Source organism: Lepisosteus oculatus, chromosome 8, assembly GCF_040954835.1.
Source record: "Lepisosteus oculatus isolate fLepOcu1 chromosome 8, fLepOcu1.hap2, whole genome shotgun sequence".
Lineage (NCBI taxonomy): Eukaryota > Metazoa > Chordata > Actinopteri > Semionotiformes > Lepisosteidae > Lepisosteus > Lepisosteus oculatus.
The window spans coordinates 20,069,856-20,094,420 of NC_090703.1; the positions used below are offsets into that span (position 1 = coordinate 20,069,856).

Genomic DNA, 24,565 nt, shown 5'->3' on the forward strand with positions numbered 1-24,565 from the left:
CCAATAAAAATATTTTATTTGGTTGTCCCTTCTGATGGCATGGGTTCGGAAAACATATGTACATCTACAAATATAATTTTACAATATGCTTCTGAAAACAAAAATGCTTAAATAGTTACATTATTAATTTTAATAGTTTACATTATTCTAATTTGTGTAATTGTATTACTTTGTTATCATATGAACTTTGTGAACGGTGTGAAAAAGAATTCTAAAACAAATTTAAAATGATACCAAGTTCAACTGTTGTAATTTCCATGTGTTGTATCATGTTCTTCTGTGACCAATTTCTGTAGACAGCCTAATACATTAGATATACTAGTTCACAAGACATGGCCTTCGAGACAAATGTGTTTTATTAATATGTATTTAATTTCACTGTTCTGTACTAAATATAGAATTACTATCTTGACAACATGTGATGTTTTGTTCTGACCGAAGAGTATTATATATGGTAAGGTGCTGTGATATGACAAAAAATCTTCATTCTCCACAGAATCTCAGACTTTACATGGATTTCTATCTGTAGAGAGCAAACCTGTGAAATTGGAATAAACTTTTTTTGTTCAGTAAATTATCCACCAATTTAAAAACATAAGTGTTTCTATTTTTAATAAAAATATAGTGTGTTGAAAATCCCATCTCAGTAGTAGGCAGTTGATTGGCAGTGGTAATGTGGAGTGCGAAGAGTCTTAATATGTCCTCACCAGATGGAACTCCCAGGGACAAATCATGGTGTAGAGAAAAAAAGGTCTGACATGCCACTCTTTGAACCTAGCTTTATAATTCTTTTGTGTAACACACAGGAATGGGCACACATTTGAAGTGTCCCTATTAGAAATAAAACTATGCTCAGTTTTCTACTAATTCAAATTCACATTTACTTCAGCTCTCTATAAAACTAACCTCTCACTTACTGTTTTATTTTTAAGTGTGATGTAACAGACAAAAATAAAACTCTTATAATCCATTCCATAAATGCAATCCCATCATTTGAGACAATCAGACTCAATGCATGACAAATGTGGGTTATGCTAAGCATTCTCTGAATCATCATTTAGTAGACCAGGTTTGGGAAAAACACCTGCATGTTTTGCTTTTAATTTGTATTTTAAAAAGACACCATTTACTGTTTCCTGTAGGTTTTTAAGACCAAGAGATCAGTCTTGAATGTGTCCTACCTGAAAGGTTTACTAGTACTCTGACTTGTTAGAGGGTATTTTCAATTGAGCTTCAACAAAACAGGAATTAAATAAAAGTCATGAAGTCAAGCCTACATTATATCATAAACTGCTTAATAAGGACATAAGCGGACACTTTTAAAAAAGGTATTCAACTGTAATTACGTGGATTTCAATCACCTTTCCAGTCTTTTCTCCTCCATGTGGCTCCTCTTTCTCACATTAAAAAAGAAGGCTGGAACAGCTCTGTGCAGAAATTAAAATGCTTGGTGCTGTTTAACAGCCTCAGCATAACTTCTCTAATCCACTTTACTTTCTTCTCTGTGGGTTTATCCCTCCATCCTACACTGACTAACACATACAAACATTGTGCTGGTAGCATAACAGAGGACTCAAGCATGTTTGGACAGTTATTTGCCATTTAGCTGATTAAACCTTGCTAAAAGAGAAACCTCCACCCAAGAGAGCTGGTCCTATTGGCTGTGTCTGTACAGAACAATGAACACATTTCAAAGCAAGGTTTCTGTAGCACAAGGAACACCACTTCTACAAACAGCACAGCAGCAGGCACAAGCTTTGACAAAAACATGCTGTGTCATGTCTCCTTGTCCACCGAAGTGCAGTTTCAAGCATTTTCCAAGGCCCTGCATCAATGAGCCTTTGTATTTCAAGTTTTTCTCTCATGGATCCAGGAAGTCTGATAGAAGCCAGATGCTGTACTTTGTTGTTAAGTCCTCTGAGGTCTTTCAGCTTGGACTGAGCTTGTGCCACATGGCAACCACTTTCTCTGGGTTGGTTGCTGTGTCTCTCCACTGTTCAAGGGCCTCACTGGTGGTACTTTCACAGCCAATGAGGACCTGTGGATACAAACAGATAATCATGACCACCAAGGCCAACAGGGGCTCTTGCAGATCCATTGCTGTAAAGAAAGGTTAAACATCTTACAGACTGACAAAACAACAAAATCTGTCCAGTGATGTTGAAGTCCTGTTCTATTCCAAGGACTGAGTACAACAAAGTGATGTCTGAATAAGACATTTCTCAGCTTGTGTAAAATATAGAGGTCTAAACCGCCAGGCAAGGTTTTTTCTCCATACTAACAAAGAAACAGGTGCTGAGCTCCTATTCAGGTCTTCTAGGTTGCGTTTGAGCTGGACTCTTCATTACAGTAACTCAACTCAATGTGTTTCTACTCTAGATCAGTTTAAATCTATTCTCATGAGTCTGAAGCTGCAGGTGATTTCAGATGACCTGTAACACCGGTCAAAGTGTGGCCTAAAAGGGCCGTTTTGTACCAGCTTCCCAGTGTTTTTCCACAGGTGACTGTACAGTATATAGCATTGCCGAGGTGCTCACCTGACCCAGGAAGTGTTTTCTGCGGACGGAGCTGCGGCTGTAGAGCCGAACTGTGAAGCGGAGACCCTGTTCCTGCTGGGCCACGGGGAAAAGGAAAGTCTCCCCCCAGCGGGCCTGCCCCCTGGAGGACTTCACAGCCCGGGTCTTCTTCTTGGTTACCAGCCCATCTGCACCGTACATTTCAGCCTTAATGAAAAAGCCTGCAGGCACCGTTTAACAGACAGACAGTTAGAGCTTCTGGATGGAAAACAACATTGTAACAAGCCTCCTTCTGCTCACCACCAAAAATACTAAATTCTTCAGATAAACAATATATAGATACAGATATGGTATACAATATTCCCTATTTAGCAAAGCTAAATAGTCCCATCAATTATTCTAAATACATTAAGAGAAAAAGAGCCTAACTAATGCCGAGGTTATGATTTCTCCATAGTAAAGGTTATACACAATAAATAGTATACACAGTAAAACTCACTACCACTTTTTATTAGGCAGACAAGCTCAGTACATTGTTTTAAAAAACATTTGAAAACATATCTTTTTAATTTAGCTTGTAGTTAAAATGGTTCTTTGTTCTTTCTATTTATCTTTCTTTTTTATTTATCTTTTATTGTTCTTATTTTATAATGACTTTCCTGATTACTATTCATTTTTTTTCAAGCATAAATTGACATTTATGTTGCTTTACTGTATTACGGTGTTTTCCTGTACAACCTTTACAACTGAAAGTATATCTCTTAATTTTAATATTTTATTTTTACGCTCGGCTTGTAAAGCACTTTGAGCTGCTATCTGTATGAAAGGTGCTCTATACATAAAATTTATTATTATTATTAAATATGAAAAAAACTCTCCATCTTTCTATGAGATATTGCCTTTATTTCCATGAAGTCCATTCTGTTCAGGCTCTGAAAACATTACACATATGATGGAACTGGAAGCATGTATTCTCATTCTTCAGTTCTGCCAGAGAGTGAGTGATTTTGTACATCAACTTAAGGAGGAATATTTCCTTAAACGTTTCCTTAGCACTCAAGCAAGATCTCTGAATCGATTTGCAATGTTTTTTAGGCCTGCACCACGCTGTTCAGTTTCATCACTGTTTCTTTGCGTTATGTCTGGGGAGAAGAGAAATTAAAGCCATAGCTTAAAGTTAAATTAAATGGTAACTCAAACAGGTATCGGAACCACCTACTCTGGCTCAAGGGTGTGGAGGAGCTGGGCAGGTTCTGTGCTCCCAGAATCTGGATCTGAATTCTGCCACTGACCGGCTGGAAACAGGTAGCAATATGGAGCTCAGCATGACAGATCTGATAGGAAAGTGGAACAAAATTTTAAAAATCTGAATTACAAAAGGCTTGGGAGAAGAGGAAGACGGCTGAATTATTATTCCAAAATAAAACTGTTCAGCTGCATGGCCCAAACTCAACTATTACCTAATTATAAGCACTTACACATTCATGCAAACATTACAATTGCATTACCAAGTGCTTCTATGTGCTCTTTGTCTGTTCTCTTTTTTTATGTTTTAGCCTTGCTTTTACAGTGGATATTTTGTTTTGCTTAGTGTGGTGCTGCAATTGAAAAAGACCAACATCCCGAGCAGTGTCTGTAACTGCCTGTTGCATTCACAAAAGCATTTACAAAAAGGTACTGAATTCCAGCTGCATTAAAACACTCGTTTCTGAAGGTGCAAAAGAATATCTGCTTGGCTCTGAAGGTGTTAAACAACAGTAAGTATTTGAAAAAAGGCTGTGAAAAAGAATAGCTTTAACCTAAATATCCATCCATTTATTTTCTAACACTTTATTCAGTACAGGGGAACAGGGGAGCCGGAGTCTTTCCCAGAAGGCAACAGGCACAAGGCAGGGCACACCCTGGATGTGAAGCCAGTTCCATAAGCTAATTCATCTAAACATGGGGTGACAAAAAGACAAATGGCACCCCAGGAATTGAAGTCAGAGCCCCAGCCGTGCGAGGTAGCAATGCTAACTGCTACACTATCATGCCACCCTTACACCTAAAAATTCACAGTTACATTAGTAGCTGGTGGTCACAGTAGATCTCACATTCGGGGCAGCAGAGTGGAGTAGGGACCAGGTCCCTGGATGTGTAACTGGAAGGTAGTGGGTTCAAATCCCAGGTCTTGCATTTTGAGTTAGGTATTTCACTCAGATTTCTCCAGTGAGTGCCCTTGTGTATGAATGGGAGCATTCCAGATCATCACTGTAAACTGACTGATCTGGAAGGACTGACGGAAAGGTTTATAGTAAAAATTAAGATCCTATAAGAAGGTTAATGACAGTTTCTACAAATCACTTCAACATAACTACAAAAAGAGTTTAGGAGTTCCCTCTTCGTTAACAACCTTTAACAAAGCTGCACAAAGAACACAGAGTGTTTAGGATGAATAAATGTAAGTTACAGGGAGAAATACAGTGTCATTTCAGGGCACCATTTAGAAACAGGGAAGGAAAAACACACATCTCCATCACGCTAGGCCTCAAGCGTCTCCTAAACCACCATGTATGAGTGTGTGCTTTGTAAGGTAAAAAGCGGAATCTTTTAAAATAGTACCAGTGTAAGTGATGGATGAAAAGAACCAAGCTGGACCCACAAGATAAACACTTCGAGCTCTGATGAAGATGGAATTGAAGTCCTTTGAGCAGTGACACAGCGGTGTTGTGCACCATTGAAACAAAGGGAAGACAGCCAGCTGTGCGCCTGAGAGCACACTGACTCACAGACTCCTACACAAATGGGAAAAAAAGGCTTCTAACTAGCACTTGCTTATTATTGAAAACACCTCTCCATCTGCAGTGAGCTCCCTTTCTGTACGTTTTAGCCCATTATAAGAAATAAAAGTGGAGTCATAGGTTTCCAGTAGTGCAGCTTCTACTTTACAGCCAGATTCATAAAATGCTCATTACTACCCAACAGCACAAAGAAAACAGCACAAATAAGCTGTAAGCCCTTCCATAAAATCTTCCAGGATAGAAAAATCCCTGAAGGCCTTTCAAATGTCTAGGTTTCTAAAATTTGGATTTTGCTCTTCCTACTGTATTTCAAAGCAGAGCTTCAAAATGGCAGGATAATGTTTTAGGGGTATTGCTCATCTTCGGGCAACAACAAGAAGAGTTGGACCTGGATGTGAATAGAATGATAGCTTGAAAAAAAAAAGTTACCACAAGTTAACAGAAACTATTTCCTCGCTCCGCTGGAATTGTGCCAACTCACTCTCAGGGGTTTTTACGCAAACAGAGCCACTTGGGTGCCAGCTGTCCTTTATGACGACAATAAACCTATTTGGTAAAAAAGCAACGAGGTTTTCTTTTTCCCATGATGAATCAATAAAAGGTTTAATTCCCCTTCCTGTATATTGAGCGTGGATATGGAATTCTCAAGGGTTATATGGGGTACAGTCCATCTTCACACAGGAGCCTGATGTGTCTCAGGTTGATCTGTAACCATAACAGGTTCATCTCCAACAGACCACAGACTACCCCTTCAACATACACTTCTAAACTCTTCTACACAGAGAGCAGCTGGAAAAATGGCCAAACATTAATCAGTTTTCATACATATTACAAATATACTTTTCAGTTTCATTTTCCACTGCATTATGGGATGGAAAAAAAATGTACCTGTAGCCATCAGGAAAAACTAAGGTGACCCATGCAAAGTATGTCATTATTGACGACCCCCTAAAAATGGAAGGGCATCATTATGCTGGAGGTGGCGTGAATCACGGAGCAAGTCACAGCACCCAGAGAAAGCACTGGCTGACAAAATGAGATTGATGGATTTAGAAAGCAGGATCGCTGGTTTGCAAACCTGGTCCTACCTCAGAAAAGAACTCAGCCACATTTCTACTGCTCTACTGCAAAGAGCTGCTTTAAAGGTTTAAATTAGAACGACCTGGAAAAATGACTACTTGTAGCATGAAATAAATTGGATCCATGAGGTAACTAAAAAGGTGGCACAGTGGTCAGCATTGCTGCCTTAGAGTACTGAGGCCCTGGGTTCAATTCCTAGGGTGCTCTCTGCATAGAGTTTGTACAGTGTGCCCTCATAGGGTTCCTCTAGTTTCCTCCCACAGTCCAAAGACATTTTATTATGTTAATTGGCTTCTGGGAAAATTGGGTGAGCATGTTTGTGTCTGTGTGTGAATGGACTACTGTCCCATCCAGGGGGTACCCTGCCTTGCACCTGTTGCATGTTGGGATAGACTCCTAGCAAGCTGTTCTCTTGGCTTGCTGAGTTGGGTAGAGCAGTTAGAAAATGGATGTTCCTAAGAAATAAGCTGTGAAACCCAGAAAGTCTCCGACTCTCAAGAAACTGTCATAGCTTACCGGGGCTTTGGAAGGTGGGCTGATGTCCAGCCAGTAGGGAATCTCCTGGCAGCTGAGCTTTCGGAGTGTCACTGAGCACTCCCCCAGCGTCCTCTTCCGAGGGTTGTGGGTCTGTACTTTAAACACCAGGCCCACAGTCTGCAGCTGCTGGAGCTTCAGGGCGAAGACAAACGTCTCCATGAACTCCACATTCTGGGAGACAAGGAAGAACAATTTATTCTTAGTCTCTTGAGCTGGAAAACCCAGGTTGTGCTTGTGTCCAGAGAAGCTCCTTAAATTGCTAATTTATACATAGAGCAATAGTAGTTCAGGTGGGTAGCTACATCAGCATGCGTAGGCTGCAAAGGAGCTGCGTCAGCATGCGCAGGCTCTCTCACACCTGAAGAAGGCTCCACGGCCGAAACGTTGTGTTCTCTTTCTTCTTTTTTTCAGCATGGAATAAACCTATTACTTGTTCCAACATAGAGCAATGCCGTCCTTTTTATCTCTCCACTGCCTGGTCTCACCCAGAGGACGTATCATATCCTGTGAGTCAGAAGTGAGACGAACCTGCCTGAACAAGCACTGGGAATGTACAACCTGCTTGGCAGTGCTTTAGTAAGGCCACAGGTCCATCCAGTGAACAGAGGGATTTACAACTTGGTTCCCCAAAACAATCTTTTCCAGCTGTTTATAAATCAGATTTATAATCTGATTGGGAACTACTTAGAAACTAGATTTAAGGTCAACTAACATATGATTATTTATTGAACAATTTTCACTATCATACAACATCTGAAACACTCACATGTTCTCAAACTATAGAAAAGGCAAGGCTCCCTTTTCTGGTGGGTCCACAACGTGGAAGTAAAGCTGAGAAATATGGGCATGACTGGAGCAACAATTGTAATGCCGGCATCACACTATATGACTTTTCTCAGGATTTTCAGTCATAGCCTTCATTTACATAATCCTAAGAAAATCACAGCGAGTTGTAGAGAGTCGCAGTGCGCGACGTTACCATCTGTTGTGTAGTGTAACATCCCCAGCAACTCAGTCATAGCGCTCTTAACAGCGACTGTTAAGACTGTAAGAGCCCTGCGATTCGCTACGATAAAATCAAACTGGTTTTATAGTTTTGATACTTTAGGGGCGCAAAACGAGATTTGGAACTGGTAAGAAAAGCTGTGACAGAATCGCATAATTAGACGCCCCCTGTGATTCCTAGTTGTATAATTTGACACCCTCTAGGACAGAAAATGCAGTGAGATTCAACAACTGTAGTCATTAAATTTGATATGCTTTCAGACTAGAAGTCGTGTCGAGTCATTTATTTTGATGCCGGCTTAAGGACAGAGAGAACAGACAGACAAAACCCTTTCTGGTGGGTTTTATGATTGGCTATGATTCCACAGCAGTCCACAAGCACTGAGTAAAGGTAGTTAATGCAAATGTTTGTACTTACAGGTGACCCTTCTTTGATTGAAGACCTGAACTGCACTGGTTTGGCTAAGGTTATAATCCCTTTGACACTGACTTTGTGCAGCTCTCCATCAGGTACGTACAGGTCTTTGCACTACAAATGAAAGAAGGCAGAACACAGAGGTCAGATGAACGCTGTAATTCTGACTAAAATAGAAAATCTCTACTTTCAGCCATGGCTGTAGGATGACTAAATACTTCAATAAAACAATATGCCGCCCTTTACTTCCTCCTTGTCTTGGTTTGTCCTGCAGAAAGAAAACATTCCTGAAAGTGGCGGAGAAAGTATTTTCCTACAGGGAAAATACAGCAAAGTACTTACAGCACACAAGATGTCGCTTTCACACATGACGTGTAATTGCTGCAGTGTCCTGTTAACTACAGGTTCCTTTAAAGTGCTCAGCACTGTTTGATTAGTCTACCTTTAAACCAACAGTTGCTGTCTTCGCAGTAGCTATCAGCAGGAGATCCCAATCTTTTTCACAGTAATTGAAACTATATTCACACCAGAGATCAAAAGCCTGAGGGTTTCAATTGCATACTTCATGCTTTCTCAGTTAATGCTTTCTCTTTATTTTCATCAGCTTTTCATCTTCCACCATTTGTTTACTTGGATCTTTGCCCCTGCAGTTTTTACACAAGCCATCTCTTTTTCTTTTGGAGTACATCATGATAATTACAGATTTGTTTACTCTAAAGAAGTTCAGGAAGAAACAGTTATAAATATATACTGTGAGTAATTTCTAAGGGATAACAGAAAACCCTCTTTCTCAAAAAACTCAATTATTTATACCTGTCTGATGTGGAATTGCCAACTTCTTATCACTTTGACCCAGCCTTACAGCCCCAGTAACACTTGAGGAGGTAGAGGACTTTACAGAGCTGAGCGCCAAAGTGCTTTACAGGTGAGTCAGCACCACATAGGAGGGCATGGTGCGTCTCCCACTGATGTCCTTGCAAATGTTCTCAGACCTGACAGGGGTCTGTTGCTTTGGAAACCCAGGAAACGGTGGTCAACCCAATCATACTGTACATGAGCTCATTATATGCTGCCAAAGTAACATTTAACTTCATAGCTGAAGCTGTAACTGCTTATCATATCATTCACAAGAGTGCCACTTGGCGATGAAGACTTCGTTGATTACATTTTTGGTGCATTGAGATTTACTGGGCACCCGTATTTGGGTTGTGTTTCTGAAGCCCAAACCTGTGGCAAAATTAAAAACTCTTAAAAAAAAGACAAAAGACAGCCCTGGCCAAAATTAAGTAATATTAACTGGGGGAAAAAAATATTTCTAATTGTACAAAAAAATTAGGTTCAGAGTTTATTTTCTCTAATTTCCAAAGAAACGCCACAGAATGTGTATCGGTATTTTTTCCTTACAGTGGTAACACCATTTCCTTGGGTTCAGTTGCAAACTGAAAGAACATGGCCTGTAATCAATGACTTTGACTTCTGCCTTTTTTAGCATGTAAGACAATATGAAAAGATGGATTATCACCTGGTTTTCCAGGTTTCTTCGCCAATAGCCAACATGCATTTTTTTGGAACAAACCTTTGAAATGACTTGTGCAAATGGACGTTTTCAGGACTGAAGGTGGAGCACAGGGATGGTGTTTCAGTGCTGAAAGTTTCACAATGCGCTCCATACAAAGGACTGCTATTGAGGGGCTGATGCGACACAATGAGGCATTTGTATGGAAGCAATATATGAGTGTCTGGCTTGCCAGGCCCCTGTAATCTTACCTTTACCACAGTGATCCAGATCTGCTCCAGAGGCTCCTGGTAACACAGCTTGACATTCAGCTTCCCCAGCTCCCTTTCATCTCCTGAGAGAGTGATAGATTCTAAAAAGGAGGACAAAAACTGCAGTGTTACAGCAGAAGAAGGATTTAATCCAGTTCCCCAAATCACTATGTAAAAGGTCTGCAAACAGCAATTGCAAACCCAGTTTCAAAAATCAACTTGTCATTCAATGCTCAAAGTCAGATAGGACAGTATTTGATGTTGTGAGTAAATCTGCCACCAAATATTCTACCTACAAACTGGTACAATGGAGTTTTCTTTACAATATCTGTTTACTTTGGAAACAATACATGGTTCAGCTTTATCTCAGAATATAAGGCACTAGAGAAGAGGAATGTTCTGGTTTATGTATGTAAACAGAACACATTTGGAAGCAATTACTCCCAAAATTGCCCAATGGTCACAATATTGCTGTGGAGTACTAGGGGTCATAATCTCTCGTATGTTTCGAAAAGCAATGAAAGCTAGAGTTCTGTAGGAGACTAAGCTTTATCCATAGTCTCCTTTGAAACAGGAGAGTACAACTCTGAACTGTTCTATAGTGCAGCAAAACTTTATATCACCAGCACAACAAGGACCAGAAAAAGGAGCGCAGAGCTCAGGTGAAATTAAAACTTGAAGACATAATCTTGTCAGCTGCCTAGTGGGCTGTGCTTTTGCCTTTGGGGCCTCACTTAGATATACTACTCTGACCTTTATATGTGCATCTCATCCACTTGGATTCAATCACAGTTTCTAAACAATGGAGAGATAAGGCCATGCCTAAAATATTTTGAATAGATTTCTTTTAAAGAGGAGGCATACTCATTCAAGTTTTATGTAAATCTCCAAAAGAAAACCAAACAAAAGAGGAAATGTTAATAATGCTTTTATCCCAATTAGCACGCTTTATCTCAAAACCAGTTAGGGGAGAGGTGCAAAAATACCTTTGCTGATGTTTTTAAAGCAATGGGCAATTTTGGATTAACTAATGACATAAACTATGGCAACAGCACAGGCCTCTAGTAAAAGAACACTTACAATTTCACCACTTAATGGTTAGATCATCATGAGTAAAAAACCAAAGCTTGCTATTATTTCAATAATTTAGCATGGTTAGGAAACATGCCACAATTTCCCTTCCAATTAATGAGTTTACAAAATCACCTGTAAAATCAGCAGATCAATGCTGATTGACCCTGGGTGTTAGCTTTGTTGTGGGGTTAACACTGATTGGCCTTGGGTGTTCTTTAGGATGCAAGATCAATACTGATTGGCCCTGAGCATTATCTAGGCTACAAGGTCAATACTGATTGGTTCTGTGTGTTACCTAGGCTACAAGGTCAATACTGATTGGCCCTGGGTGTTACCTGGGCTACAAGGTCAATACTGATTGGCCCTGGGTGTAACCTGGGCTACAAGGTCAATTCTGATTGGCCCTTGGTGTTACCTAGGCTGCGGCTGCTTCCCTGGGAGTCTCTCATAGAAGACGTGCTGCTCTGGATACTGGACATGGAGTCGTAGCGCTGGGGGTGGCAGGACAGACAAGGGAAGGGCAAATAACAGGGACACTTATGAGAACATTCCTACACCAAAGCAAGCTGAGAACAGTGGCATGGTACACATTGTGCTGCTGTTTAAAATGAAGTTGCAAGTTTAATGAATCCCACCAGGGAAATGGAAGCATCATTCAAACAACAGCTAATGTGCACAAAACAAAAACAAAATCTGTATCATTTGTCATTTTGTATAGACATTTGATATAAGTATAGCATAGAACCTTCCTCTCCTTCTTCATTTGCTTAGCAGATGCCCATGATGACTGTAAGAATTCACTGCTCACATGAAGCAAAAATATTTCAAGAGACGTTCTATACCATTTCTGTCACGCCCTCTGCAGCCAGAGGGCGCTCCTTCTCTGTCTTGTCCCTAGTTTCTGGTCTGCTGTCCTTCCTGTCCCTCTCTTTCCCTTGGGCTATATATTTCCGGGTCTTGCACTCTGTCCTGGCTCAGCATTGACGTTCGGATGTCCTGAGACCCGCCTAGCACCAGGGCGCCCCACGTCCGCTCCCTGAGGGCATAGGTTTCTATACGGCATTCCTGAACTCTTTGCACTAATGAGCCCGGGTCTTTTTCCCGTCTCGCCGCTACGCATATGGGTCTTTTTCCGCTCTCCTGCTCCCCACGGTTAGTCCCTTTGGACGTCCGTGACAATTTCTAAAAACACAGCCATGATAAAGCAACAATTAAGTGCCTAAAAGTCATATATATACATTAAAAACATTAGAAAGGACAGACAGCTAGGAGACACAACCAGCCCTTTGCAGATGCAGACAGAAATCTAATATTCAGATCTGCTGCTGCTGAAGGTGTCTTGGATGTTATGTGTCTCCACTGGAGACAATCTTTTGCATGGGATTCAAAACAGAACACGTAAAAGTCAACAAATATGTTGTCGTTGACAGTCGGCTGACACCCCCTGTACCTGTACATATCTCGTGTGGGCTCCAAGACAGAGATGAGGCCTTCATTACACATGGCTCAATTAATTAAGAGGGAAGTACCAGAAAAAACTGCATTTGTTTAGTGGACACTCCTTAAAACCAAACAATAGGCATTAGGAACATTATGAATTTGCAAATACCACAGGTACAGTACAGCTGGTGATGGCAAGAAATATATTTATGTGCAAACACAAGTCACATGGGGAGTTTTGGGAAACACACAAATAACACTGCGTAGATTATCCAGGGTTAACATGACATTTATTTATATTAAAACTGAAATGTATAAAATGAAATTACTGTCAGTGATAGCGGCAATTTACCCAAGTGTTTAATATGAGAAATTACATTACAAGGCCTACTTACTATTTAGGGAGAATGTTAAGCAGGAAATGGAAGATATGTGTCATAGTTTAACAACTATTTCAAGTCATTTTCACTCTCTTAAGAGGGGCTTGTGTAGACTGTTTGCATTTAGAGTTCTCTTAGTTGGTAATTTATTTATCAAGAAGAGGCTGTACTATTTAACTTAGGAAGAGTTGTTTGCAGCAATTGCATTCAATAATGGATCTAGAGATAAAAAAACGCCTTTTCGCATGAAATGAAAAAAAAAACTCCCAGACTGTATAAATCCAGGAATGGATTTAGTTATTGAAGTAAGAGGGGGAATAATCTGTACATAGTTGCAGATAAAATTGAAATTACATCTGACATGAAGAGAACATAAACCCCCATGTCCCACTGGATATCTTCTAAAGTGAAGCTTTGTACCGGACAGGTGTCCAAATTTGTGAAAAATATAAAAGAATTCCACAAGCAGAAAAGGCAGATTCACATGCTGCAGGAGAGGCCAAATGTTCGCCTGATAAAAACTGAAATAAAAAAAAATTCCATAAACCTGCGGCCATATTCCTTCTTGAGCCAACTTAAAATGAGGCTTTTAAAATAAATAATGTCAGTGGCACTGAAAGACTTTCAGAAATTGTGCAACAATGAGGAGATTAAAGTTCTAAACTGTGTTAGAGAAGTCAAAAGTAAAAACACTCAACACTCAATGCATTGATGTACAGTATGATTAGCAAGTCTACATTTTCTCCTGTTTATACTCACCTAGACTCGTCACAAACCAAAACACTGACATGACCGCAGGGTGCCTCTCACCTGCATGTGACCTTGAAGGGGGCCCAGGTCCAAGGAAGAGCCACTCAGTCCGACAGAGGCAAAGGTCTTGCTGCTTTTCAGGTCCCACGCTGAAAGACACCAGGGACAGAACAGGACGATTAAGACCAGCTAGCTTCAATACAGCCACTCATGCTGTTGTCATTCATCAACCAGCAGTCACGCCTTAGGGCCCTCTATAAGCTATGCTCCATTTTACTGTTTGCTTAAATGTCACTTTTCAAAAAGGTTTAGCTTTCATTTTGGAATGCAAATATTTAAATGGCTTCAAAATGAAATTTCCCCTCTAAATCTGACTGCCACGGTACAAGTGAGAGTACAGAACCATGTCATTTCACGCTTTATTCATATCTAGAAATCATTTAAAACATTGTGAGACATAAAAATCAAAACAAAAGTATTCAAATTTTCTGATCTTGCAGATTCTTTGAGGGAGGTTTCTCATCTTTTCTGAGTCTTTCCCTAAGATAAAGTCCAACCTGCTGATACCGTTTCCAAAAGCACTTTATGCACAACTTTTTTTTAAACTTGTATACATGTAACATCACACTAAATTGAAATTATTTTCCCAAGGTAAAATTTGAAAATGCTCAAACAATCTATTCAGATGGTTTTAACTGTCCATGATGACAAAATATCATTTTAGTGCTGTATATACAGAATGTCGCCTCATTACACTAATGCGTAAATATCATCCTAGTACTTGTTTGTTTACATCAGGCTCTGCATGGTAACAGGTAAAGCTACTGTTCCTGAGGTCTCATACTTTTAGGGCAAAATCTATAGATGCAGCTGTGTGTCAATGTCAAAATTGGGTAATGAAATATGTCAGGGCTCTGTATGTCACACCTACAAAAGTAATAGCGAGTGTAATGTTTTCTCAAGAGAGTTAAATTAATTACACAGCACTACAGACATACTCAATATGACAGTAATCTAAGACCCACATGACTGCCTGATATAATAGAAAAAAACTGTGGCGTGTGTAACAGGTACACATTAAAAGAACAAGGAACCTGCAGACTCACTGTGTGCAAACATCTTAACAATGTATATTTTACATGGTGAAGCAACCCTATCAAAATTTTATTTACAGCCATGCCAGTAAAACCCACATCGATAATCAAACAAGTTTATAGCACCACGTCACTAAGGCATGTTTAATATCAAAGCTTGTTGACACACCTTGCCCTGTCCTTTCTTCTCCAGGTGCTTACCAAGCCTTTGAAAACAGTGAAGGTTCTTCTGACCAGGTGAAACTTATTTAAGTATTGGCACTTAGAGAGAGATACAATGCAAAATAAGTGGCTATTAAAAACCGCAAAATACACAAAAACACTTATCTTGGTCTTTTTTTCAGCTTCTTAAAAAGGAAACCATATACTCAAGACCTGCACAGACGTTTATGAGAAGATAGTTTCCTTCCCTACAACTTAACCTGAAGCTACCATGCAAATGCAATCCTAAAAAAAAGGAAAAGGGATAGTCAATATGAATTTTAAAAAAGCAGGTCTTGCTTAACTAACTCGTGAGAGCCTTTGAGAAAGCATCAATGCTGATGAATGTAGCCAGACCGCATGGTATAGTCCATGTAGATTTTCAGAGGGCTTTTGAGAAAGTTTGTAATTAAAGGTTAATTCTCAAATTGCAGGTAGCAGATATTCAAGGCAATGCATGTATTTGGATTGGAAACTGATTAATGGATTGAAAATACAGAATGCAGATAAGGAGCAAATAAGTGGAAAACCACTGTAATCTGTATTAGGATGATGGCTCTTCTTGATTTTTATCAGTAACGTATTATTTTTAGCAATAATGTACATTAACTAGTAATCAAGTCAAGTTCTCAGATGATGCCAAATTGAGAGGAATATACAATTAGCATATCAAAAGTGCACAGTGCTCTAGTAAAATGTCAATTTGAATATTGTATACAATGTTGCCCAACACAGAAGATATTGTTGCTCTGGTATCAATACTGAGAAGAGTCGCCATCAGCTTGAAGGAATTCGTGGACTTGAAGGAATTTGATGTAATTCAAGCATGCAAAATCCTCAAAGTCTCTGTCTGCCCGATTGACTTCTTTAGATTCACCAGTGAAACCAGAGGACACAAGTAGAAACTATTGAGAAATGTGTTTAAAATGGAGAACGGGAGGCACTTTCTTACAGAAAACGTTTTGGCAGTCTGAAACAAGCTACCCAGCCATGCTGTTGAAGTTAATAACCTGACGTCTATCATAAAATTGATGGATTGGATCCTTGGATTAATTACTGATTAGCAACCAAATGAGCTAAATGGCCCTAATGTGTGTTTGTAACCTTTCTAAAGGATGTATATTTTTATGATTGCATATTCTATTTCAAGCTATTTTTGCAAGAAAACACAGAACTACAACTAAATGTAAACCAGAAATCTCAGCTGACAATCTCTGTCTCCAGGTTTGTATTAAAACAAGGAACTGTGGGGTTTAGTTCAAAGTCCTTGATAAGGGTGGTGAACCTGACTTCATGGGATACTTTAGAAATGGCCCAGTGAGTTTCTTTGATCTATATGATACTTGAAACCACAGTAAAGTGATGGGTCAAATTTCCTCCTCTAACCTTTCTTAGATCTCAAAAGCAAACAAGATACAACACTGATATCTCAGTAATTCATCCTTGTATTTTTATATAATTTTTTAACTCTGATCATTAGAACTTTCAGTATACAATTACACAATATCAGAGTGTGTGTGTCAAGTGTTTTCCACTGATTCAAAAACATAGTCATGCAGTTTCAGTCAATATTACCTGGGAAATAACGAATGTTTCTGCTATTATCATCTATGGTTTAAATAAACAACAAAACACCAGCACAATAAGGCGCACATTTCTTCATTCTTATTTCAAAGCATGGCTCATGGCTACAACTTCTATTCTACATAGGAAGGACACACCCCTGATACGCCCTCCTGTTACAGTCAGGCGGATTTTGGCCTATTGCCAGCTCACTGTGCCTTTTAGGATATTCAGCTCCAGTTCCAGGTGCAATTCTTCTTTCACGTCACGGTGTGTGTTTAGCTGTGCCTGGCTGACTATTGTCCTCCCTACCCTGGCAGGGCTCTTCTAATGGTGCAACACGATGCAGATTCAAACCAGCTCTATCTGGGAGACCTGGAAGTGATGTTGCATTTTGTTTAGAGGACACACCTCCCAGGATGGAATTCTAGTCCATCATAAACAAAAGCTGAAACTCATCTTTACAGCTGGGCTGACTGAAGCCATCAGAGCAAAGCACCTCAAGAATACAAAAGCACCATCTACACTGTAGACTTGAACCCTCGGTCTTGGCAAGCATTCCAGCACAGAATGAAAGGCTGGTTGGGCCCCAGCTTACCTGATCCATGGATGTTGGCTCCCTTGGTTTTGAGAGGTTGGCGGCGAGCTGATCCCGGGGATATGTGGTCCAACATGTAGTTGGGATGAAAGACTGCATCAGGATCATAGACAACCTGACTCAGACCAGACAGCTCTGCCTTTCGGTCCGTGAAAGTGCTCCTGGCCGAGCCTGTCGTAAGCATTTCAAAGACAGAGGAATAACAGTGTAATTATAGTACAAGCAGTAGAGAAAACCTGGTTTCTTCTAGGAATGGAAATTTAGTACCAGGTACTTTTGGACTCCAATAAAGGAAAGGTCTTTTAATATTGTCATAGTGAATTTGGTGTGTCATGCACATTACATATCCTACACAATGTGACATCAATAAAGTTGGTCCAAAGAAATCAATAGATCACTATAAGAAGAAATGCTTAATGATTGTGTATCTAATTTTCTCAGAATTTACAGAATCAGGCAAGGTGACAAAGAGTCACCAATATGTGTTGCTCCATTCAAGTTAATTGTTCACCAAGTGAATCAAGAAAGCTTTCCAAAATTCCAAACTGTTGACGTAACACTGTCCCATGGAATGTATGCACTGGTGTGTTTAAAATGGGTGTTCAGCATTCCTACAGTATATCTCTGATGGACCTTGTCCTTTATATGTTCCTATAAGCAGACATCTGCTGAGGTAAGGACATGTGATCAAGGAGAACACTGAGTCAGAGGGTCATGGATGACGAGGTCAAACAACAGAAATGTCAAAAGAATGACAAAATGTCAAAAAGAATGACAACGTTGCGTTGACGGTAGAACAGTTTCCACCAGAAGCTTTGTGCTGTTGTTCACCAGTTGTAGTACTGAAAGCAAGTTTATTCAAAGATGTGTGCAACTTTCAGGAAAGGTGCTATAACAATTCACCAAATATGTACTTAGCAAATTGTTGTCTATGCATCAATTGCACTGGGTCTCTTTTTGGCCCAAAAGCAACAGGTTCCCATGTTTTTACGGTCTCACAGTAGTTAAAATGTGCCTCATTCATCCACTGACAATAAAGAGGACTAAAATGTGGTATTGTACAAGCAAGGAAAGTAATTCAGCATCCTAGCAAGCCACTTTGCCATGGTCCAAGAGCTTCTTCAGCATTGTACAGACAATGTAACATAATGTCGCTCACAGAATTTCCTTAGCAGCACTCCAAGGAACATGTGTTTGGGGAGACACTTGAGAAGCCCTACCCAGCTCGCGTTTATCACTGGCTGCAATCTTGTCTTCTGCATGAACGATCTCCATGAGCTCTGTGTGGATGTCCTGACCTCGGACAGTCCAAACCACCTCAAGTGGGTCTTTAATTTCTGTACCACAGTGTAAACTGTTGACAGAGGAAATCCAGAAGAAGCTTCCTTTTGTGCCTGCTGAAGCCTCTGGGAATTGAGGCAACATCATTATCTAACTGGTAATAAAGTTTTATAAGAAGGGGAGTCACAACTGAGAGCATGCTAATCAACTTGCAGTTGTGATACCGAAATAACAAACACCAATGTGTACAGTGTCACCTGGTGGTGGCTACAACCAACCTATCTATTGTTGGAACACTGTCTCTGGAAAGGTAGTCAATGGTCAAATATTTGCAGTTATGATTATTGCTTTTTAAAATTTTACAAGATTGTCAACCTGATTGTGCATGATTGTGTCAGAATGTTGTAACAGGGACATGAACTATGCCTCTTTCTCTATATTGCATTGAGATCTGAACTTTACAAATATAATTTTAAGTGTTTTGCACTTCTGACACTTGTGATACCTCTTTTTATCAACCCATAGGCCGCAAGATAGCATACGCAGAAGGCATGTACAATTCATTCAATTGTTTTTTTAAAGGATACACAGTATTTTCACCTTGAATGCATTTTTGATTGTCATTGTGATTCAGTAAGCTATTCACTCTCTGTACGATACAAATCCTTACAGGCAAACCAGTTACAAAATAACACCCACCTAACAATGAAATTGACACACATCTGAAGAATGCTCCATAGCCAAAACATGTGTATTTTCTTTCTACTTTTGAGTGTGTAATTGGCCTGTATTTGTTCCTGATTTACAAAATCCCTTTATTTAAGAATATTTTTGTTACCTTAAAACACAGCCAAATTGACACTAAAAAAGCCATTACCTACAAAATAAAAAAGACACTTTAAAATGCCCTCCCAGGAGGGGTCTTTCCTAAGGCCTGGATATTTCAGGTGGCACACCTGCTAAGTTTTCAAGCAGATTATCATGAAAGCTCCAACAATTAATGCAATCGTGTCCTAGCTGGTAGTAAATACCATAACGAGTGATGCCTGTGGATTGGCTGTGGCATTTGTTTAAAAGCACTCATCACAAAAGCGCCGCTGGAGAATGTTGTGGTTAGAAAAAACAGGAATGTGACTGGTCAATTTTCAGCAATGCACAGTGAAAGTGTGGTGAAGTATGCTGTGGTAAACCATTTTACACAAAGCAAAGGAATGTTTTGAATAAGCAAAACAACCATGGTACAAAGTGACCCCCAGTGCAGATGTACTGTGGTACTGTGAATTCTCGTTAGGCTGCCTACAGAGTCCTGCTGGGGAACTGCCTATACTCATTCTTTACAATACCTTGCAGTCCTTCCTGGCAGCTGAGGTAGAGATGGCTGGGTTGAATGTATGAAGGCTTGAATGTCGGCACGACAAAGGGCACTTCTCTCCCGTCAGGAGGCAGCTTCGAGAGGAGATAATCCTCCGAACACCCAACTCTCCTTTTTCCAAAACCGGGATTCCCAGGTGGTTTGTCACCAGCTGTGACACTCGTAGATTTCTTAGTCCGGGCGGGCGGGGTGCCTTCTTTAAACACTGAACACAAAAAAAAATCAAAGACCAGTACTGAAACGGTCTACACACCAGTTACAGTGCCCTCTAAGGCTATGAAAAAATGTCTTTGTTTTTTTTATCAGCCTGATACTGAAAATATGAAAGAAATATAAGAGAATTCAACATTTCAGTGAGGTAAAATCATTCAAAGAAAAAAAAAGCCTTATAAAAAAATAAAATGAGCAGAGCAGGGAATACTAGCCCTTCTCCCTTGACAACATGACCACGAGTCTGAAATGACGCCATAACCCAAAATCATATCCAGGCTCTAAACACTACTTGAAGGCCGATGGGATGAGATGGTCTTGTGATTCCTGAGTCCAAGATGGCCGATTGATGATGGGGATCGATCAAAGGGAATGGAAAGGGTTTTTCCTGCCCCTAACCCTTTAAATAGACAATTTTCGCACATAGTTTTGATTAATATATGAAGATGACAAATGTCTTTGGATTTCAGTGAGTCTAGTGCTTTGAAGGTGATCGATAAAGCAAAAACTGAAGACAAGAGGCTCATGACGCACAGTGAGAAAACGAAAAGAAGGAGTGGTGGAGGAAGAAGTGAAACATCCGTCTCAGGAGCTGTATGAACAGACCCTGTAGGGACTGTCGTGTCTTACTGTCTTACCCTCAGGCTCGGGCTCCGGCTCCTTGGACAGGAGCCCCTTGCAGCAGTTTTTGATGAACTCTGCTGCCATGGTCAAGGTCCTGAAGGTCACTACAAAGGTCCAGAATGGAGCCAACAGCCAAGAGCAGTGGTGACTGGTCCAGAACTACAGTGGGATGCAAGAGGAATGGCAGAGGTTGAGCCTCTTCAATCATTTCTAAATCCATTTATACCTCTAAACTCAAGCTTGGTAAAGCTAGGATCTGGCTTGTTGTTATTCAAATTAACTTGTCTAGTGAAGTGTTCTGCATATAAACGATCACACATTCAAACCTGTTAGACCCTAAATTAGGAGTGAACTAGTTCTTTTATTCTTCTTCAGCTATAATTATACACTGAGTTGGCTGACAGTTTTATTCTACGGTTAGACACAAGACAGGTTCAGTGTGCCATTTAGTTTAGTTCTTTACAAAACACAGTATAGCAGTTTATAAAGTTCTGGAGCCGCACAATAAACGAATTTCCTGTACCCTGCACTGTAAGACAAAAACAATTTAATGGGTGCAGTGAAACATGAACAAAAATACCACAGTTTAAATATATGAGACACGTTTGGGTAAGTGCAAGCAGTCTGAACTGCTGGGATTTGAGGTGAACCACTCATGTTGCTTAAATACAGTTTCCATTAACTTGAGGTGTAATGTTAATCTCTGACAGTTTCCTCTACAGCAGTACATAAAGCACTGCATTGTGGTCAGCACTTGGTTCAATTTCTATACTGTTCCCTGTGTTGTGTAAAACCTTCCTAATTTCTCATGTAAATAATAGCCCCTTTAAGCAACATGTAACTTTTTACACCTTTGTCATTTTAAATATTTTTCATGTTTGTATATAAAGCACCAAATATGGTTTATCCTTACCCTTGTAAGGCTGGAAAATGCCCAATAACTCATAATCACAAAAATTAAGAAAAAGGATTTGAAATAAAACTTAAGCAGTCCTAGTTCAGTCTTAAGATGTCAGTATTTTGTACCTTCAAATGTGCGTGACTGCCTTTAAATTTTTATATCCTCTAGTGGCTGCAGGCGTTGGAGTATAGTGGAGTCTTCACACCTTGTCTGCTATCTCATTGAGAAATATACAGTGCTATTATTTCACTGTACCAGCTGCCATGCACTATGGAGTGTAGCAGACTTAGCCATCTAGTCTTCTGTTTTTGAGCAACACTCTTCAGCTCTGAGTGACTTTGGAAACCTGCAAGAAGAGATGAAATTGAAAAGCATACCGCGCTGCACTCCTGCTTTTAGCAAAAAAAAATCATCGACCTTTTAATCCAGCGGCTGGGAGGAATTTCCCAGCTTATCTTCCAATGTTTATTTTCAGATCCTGCCTGAGCAGCTCCTGCACTCCAGAGTGTGAAGTGAATCAGACTTCAACCAAAGCTCCCAACTTACTCCCATCTGTCACAATCGCCTGCACTCACGTTCACATACAGACACACTGGCAAGAAACACCCACTTCACCTGAGCTGAGTCACTCATGGCCCAGACAAGAGCACCTGTCCTGCACACCTCTAGCAGTACAGGAGTGCACATCACAAATTCCTTGTGCTGCATGAATAAGGGAGATGTTTTATTTTTAAAGCAAATAATACATTTAATCAAATGCAATAGTTCTCCCACTGCACACAATTAGGAAAACATAATTCATAAATACTCTAGTGTTGATTGGTTAAATATTTTTTCCCTTCAGAATTTAGCCTTTTCTTTTATTTCCCTGTTCCGATTTTTATGGCTGAGGATGTGAATCATGAGTGGACGGCCCTGGCCGTCAGTTTTCCCCATTATTTTAGAGACACGAGGTTACCTAGACAGAATTTATGTGGATTGTGGGAACTGGAGCACCTAGAGAATACCAATGCGTCCACAAGAAAACTTGAAAACTCCAGATTTCCCTTACTTAAATGTTAGCTTTGACGAATCGAGAATAATATAATACCACAAGTCTGACATTTAAAAAAAAGAGCATAAAAAGTACCTCTTTTTGAATAATTACAATAACAATGTGTCTCTCTTTGATATATGTAATAAAATATGTAACTTCATCCAAAAATATTAACTAGGCAGTCTGTGGCTGAATTAATTTTAACACATCGTGTCGCTAATAATTGAACAAGAACGTATTGTTTATGAATGTCGTATTTTCGAAATAATTCGCTCATATAAAGCAGTTCACCCCAACTGTAAAATATGGTCACTGCTGCGTCTATACTCCCGTAATTGTTGTTACAGCACATCACACAGCACGAACACAGAAGCAGGCTTTATCCTCCACTGTGATACGGTCACAAACGTGTTCACAGTCTTAAATCGGGTGGAAATGTCTCTTAGCATTGCCACAAACATTGAAATAGTGAATAGTGAATTGAAGACCGTCATTCATAAACGAAAAACCCATAATTTACACATACATTTCAACACAGCCCCCTCCCAACATTTTATAAATGTCTTTTGTGCGATGTCATGAATACTCTATTTCAGAAAATAACTATTTTACCTATCACAAGCCGTAAAGCTAGAATGTTAGTTTTCTTTGTAATACCTGGGGGGATACAAAATTTGAGTTGATAGTGAATTGAATACGACAATAACCCATTTATATATGAATCTTATATATTATTTATATATGAATTCTTAAATATTATTTTCCGTTCATTGTTAAAGATGTTAATATATTAGACAAACATGACTTGTCGGGCTGAAGAGGAGCTATACAGCTGAATGTGGACGATCATCTTCACTTAAACAAATTAGTTAAAAACATACAAATTATTCTCACCAGGTTAGAAAAAAACACTAACGTGGTACAAGAGCGCTACATCACACAGAGATACAGTAGCAGCATCACAAACCTGTAAACCTTTTTCTCTGCTAAGGCAGAGATCGAGCCACACGGTTCGTATCTCACTTAGAAAACGAAGTTATTACATGTACAACTATGAGATCTGTCCTATAATATATATAGTGTAGAACTAATCTTAATAAATTAGATTAGCTATAGCGGTGAAAAGTACTAAGAACGTTTTGTCATAACCTTGAGTCAACAGGTTGGTATTACATGAAATACCATAACAGACCTCGGCACCAAACCTTTACTTGAAAAGACATTTCTTTCGGAAGCTCATCGGGGTCCGAAGAAATGCCATTTAAGCCGTCTTTGAATGAACAACAACTACTTCTACATGTATTTCAATGTTGTAAAGTAGAAATACAAAATATGAGAAGATGAAAAGAGCAGCAGCAATTCATTTCAAATACCGGTAATAAAAATACATCGACATTAATCATTTATTTCTACCCCCACAACACACATATATATACAACCTACAATTATATGCGAAAACACAAACTTTCTTCATAAATCGTGACACTTACTGTGAGATATGATATCCTGTTCTTTAGGGAAAGAAAAGCCCTTGAGCGTCTCCACGCTGTTCCTCTCCAAAGTGCGGCGCAAAAGGAGTGTGGTTTGCAGAATGAACGCGTGGTGAAGTTTTCCTGGTCAGTCAGTGTAGTCACTACATATCCACCGCTGTCCCACAGCTCTAGATAGCAGAGATCCCTCCCTGCTAATACCGAATATGCAGGTACCGTATGAGGGATTCCAACTCTTCATCTGGGTGAAATCCTGTTTGTTTAATAGTCGGTCATAGTGCCTGCCGTGTACAGGTTTCGGGAAACTGCTCGATTATAATCAAGGTAGTTAATCCGGATCTGTTCCTACTGGTCTGTTTATACAGGAGAGATCTTGTCAGAAAAAGCACTGCCTTGAACAGTTTATAAAGTAGGTACACTATAAAGCACTGATTTTCCCTTAAGCGCCTAA

At 39.7% G+C, this 24,565-nt stretch overlaps 1 protein-coding gene across 1 annotated transcript; it reads right to left on the minus strand.

Annotated features, from left to right (window-relative positions):
* LOC102683384 (tandem C2 domains nuclear protein) lies at positions 1-24,397 on the minus strand. Its single transcript, XM_006632582.3, has 13 exons — positions 24,115-24,397; positions 21,714-21,934; positions 20,702-20,846; positions 19,825-20,058; positions 17,201-17,371; positions 13,805-13,893; positions 11,590-11,665; positions 10,101-10,201; positions 8,337-8,447; positions 6,893-7,084; positions 3,736-3,850; positions 2,538-2,737; positions 1-2,038 (listed from the first exon to the last, which is right to left on the minus strand). The coding sequence occupies exons 3-13, from the start codon at positions 20,769-20,771 to the stop codon at positions 1,928-1,930; spliced, it is 1,470 nt and encodes a 489-aa protein (XP_006632645.2). The 5' UTR covers positions 20,772-20,846; positions 21,714-21,934; positions 24,115-24,397; the 3' UTR covers positions 1-1,927.
* Between the last annotated feature and the right edge of the window lie 168 nt (positions 24,398-24,565).

What these genes read in the sequence shown, in the direction of transcription:
- LOC102683384 (XM_006632582.3), bottom strand. Translation starts at nt 20,771, where the DNA reads ATGGCAGCAGAGTTCATCAAAAACTGCTGCAAGGGGCTCCTGTCCAAG. An exon ending in GCCCACCTTCCAAAGCCCCG is followed by an intron (nt 3,851 to 6,892) that starts GTAAGCTATGAC and finishes CTTTCCTATCAG; the next exon opens with ATCTGTCATGCTGAGCTCCA. An exon ending in GAAAACACTTCCTGGGTCAG is followed by an intron (nt 2,039 to 2,537) that starts GTGAGCACCTCG and finishes TTGTATCCACAG; the next exon opens with GTCCTCATTGGCTGTGAAAG.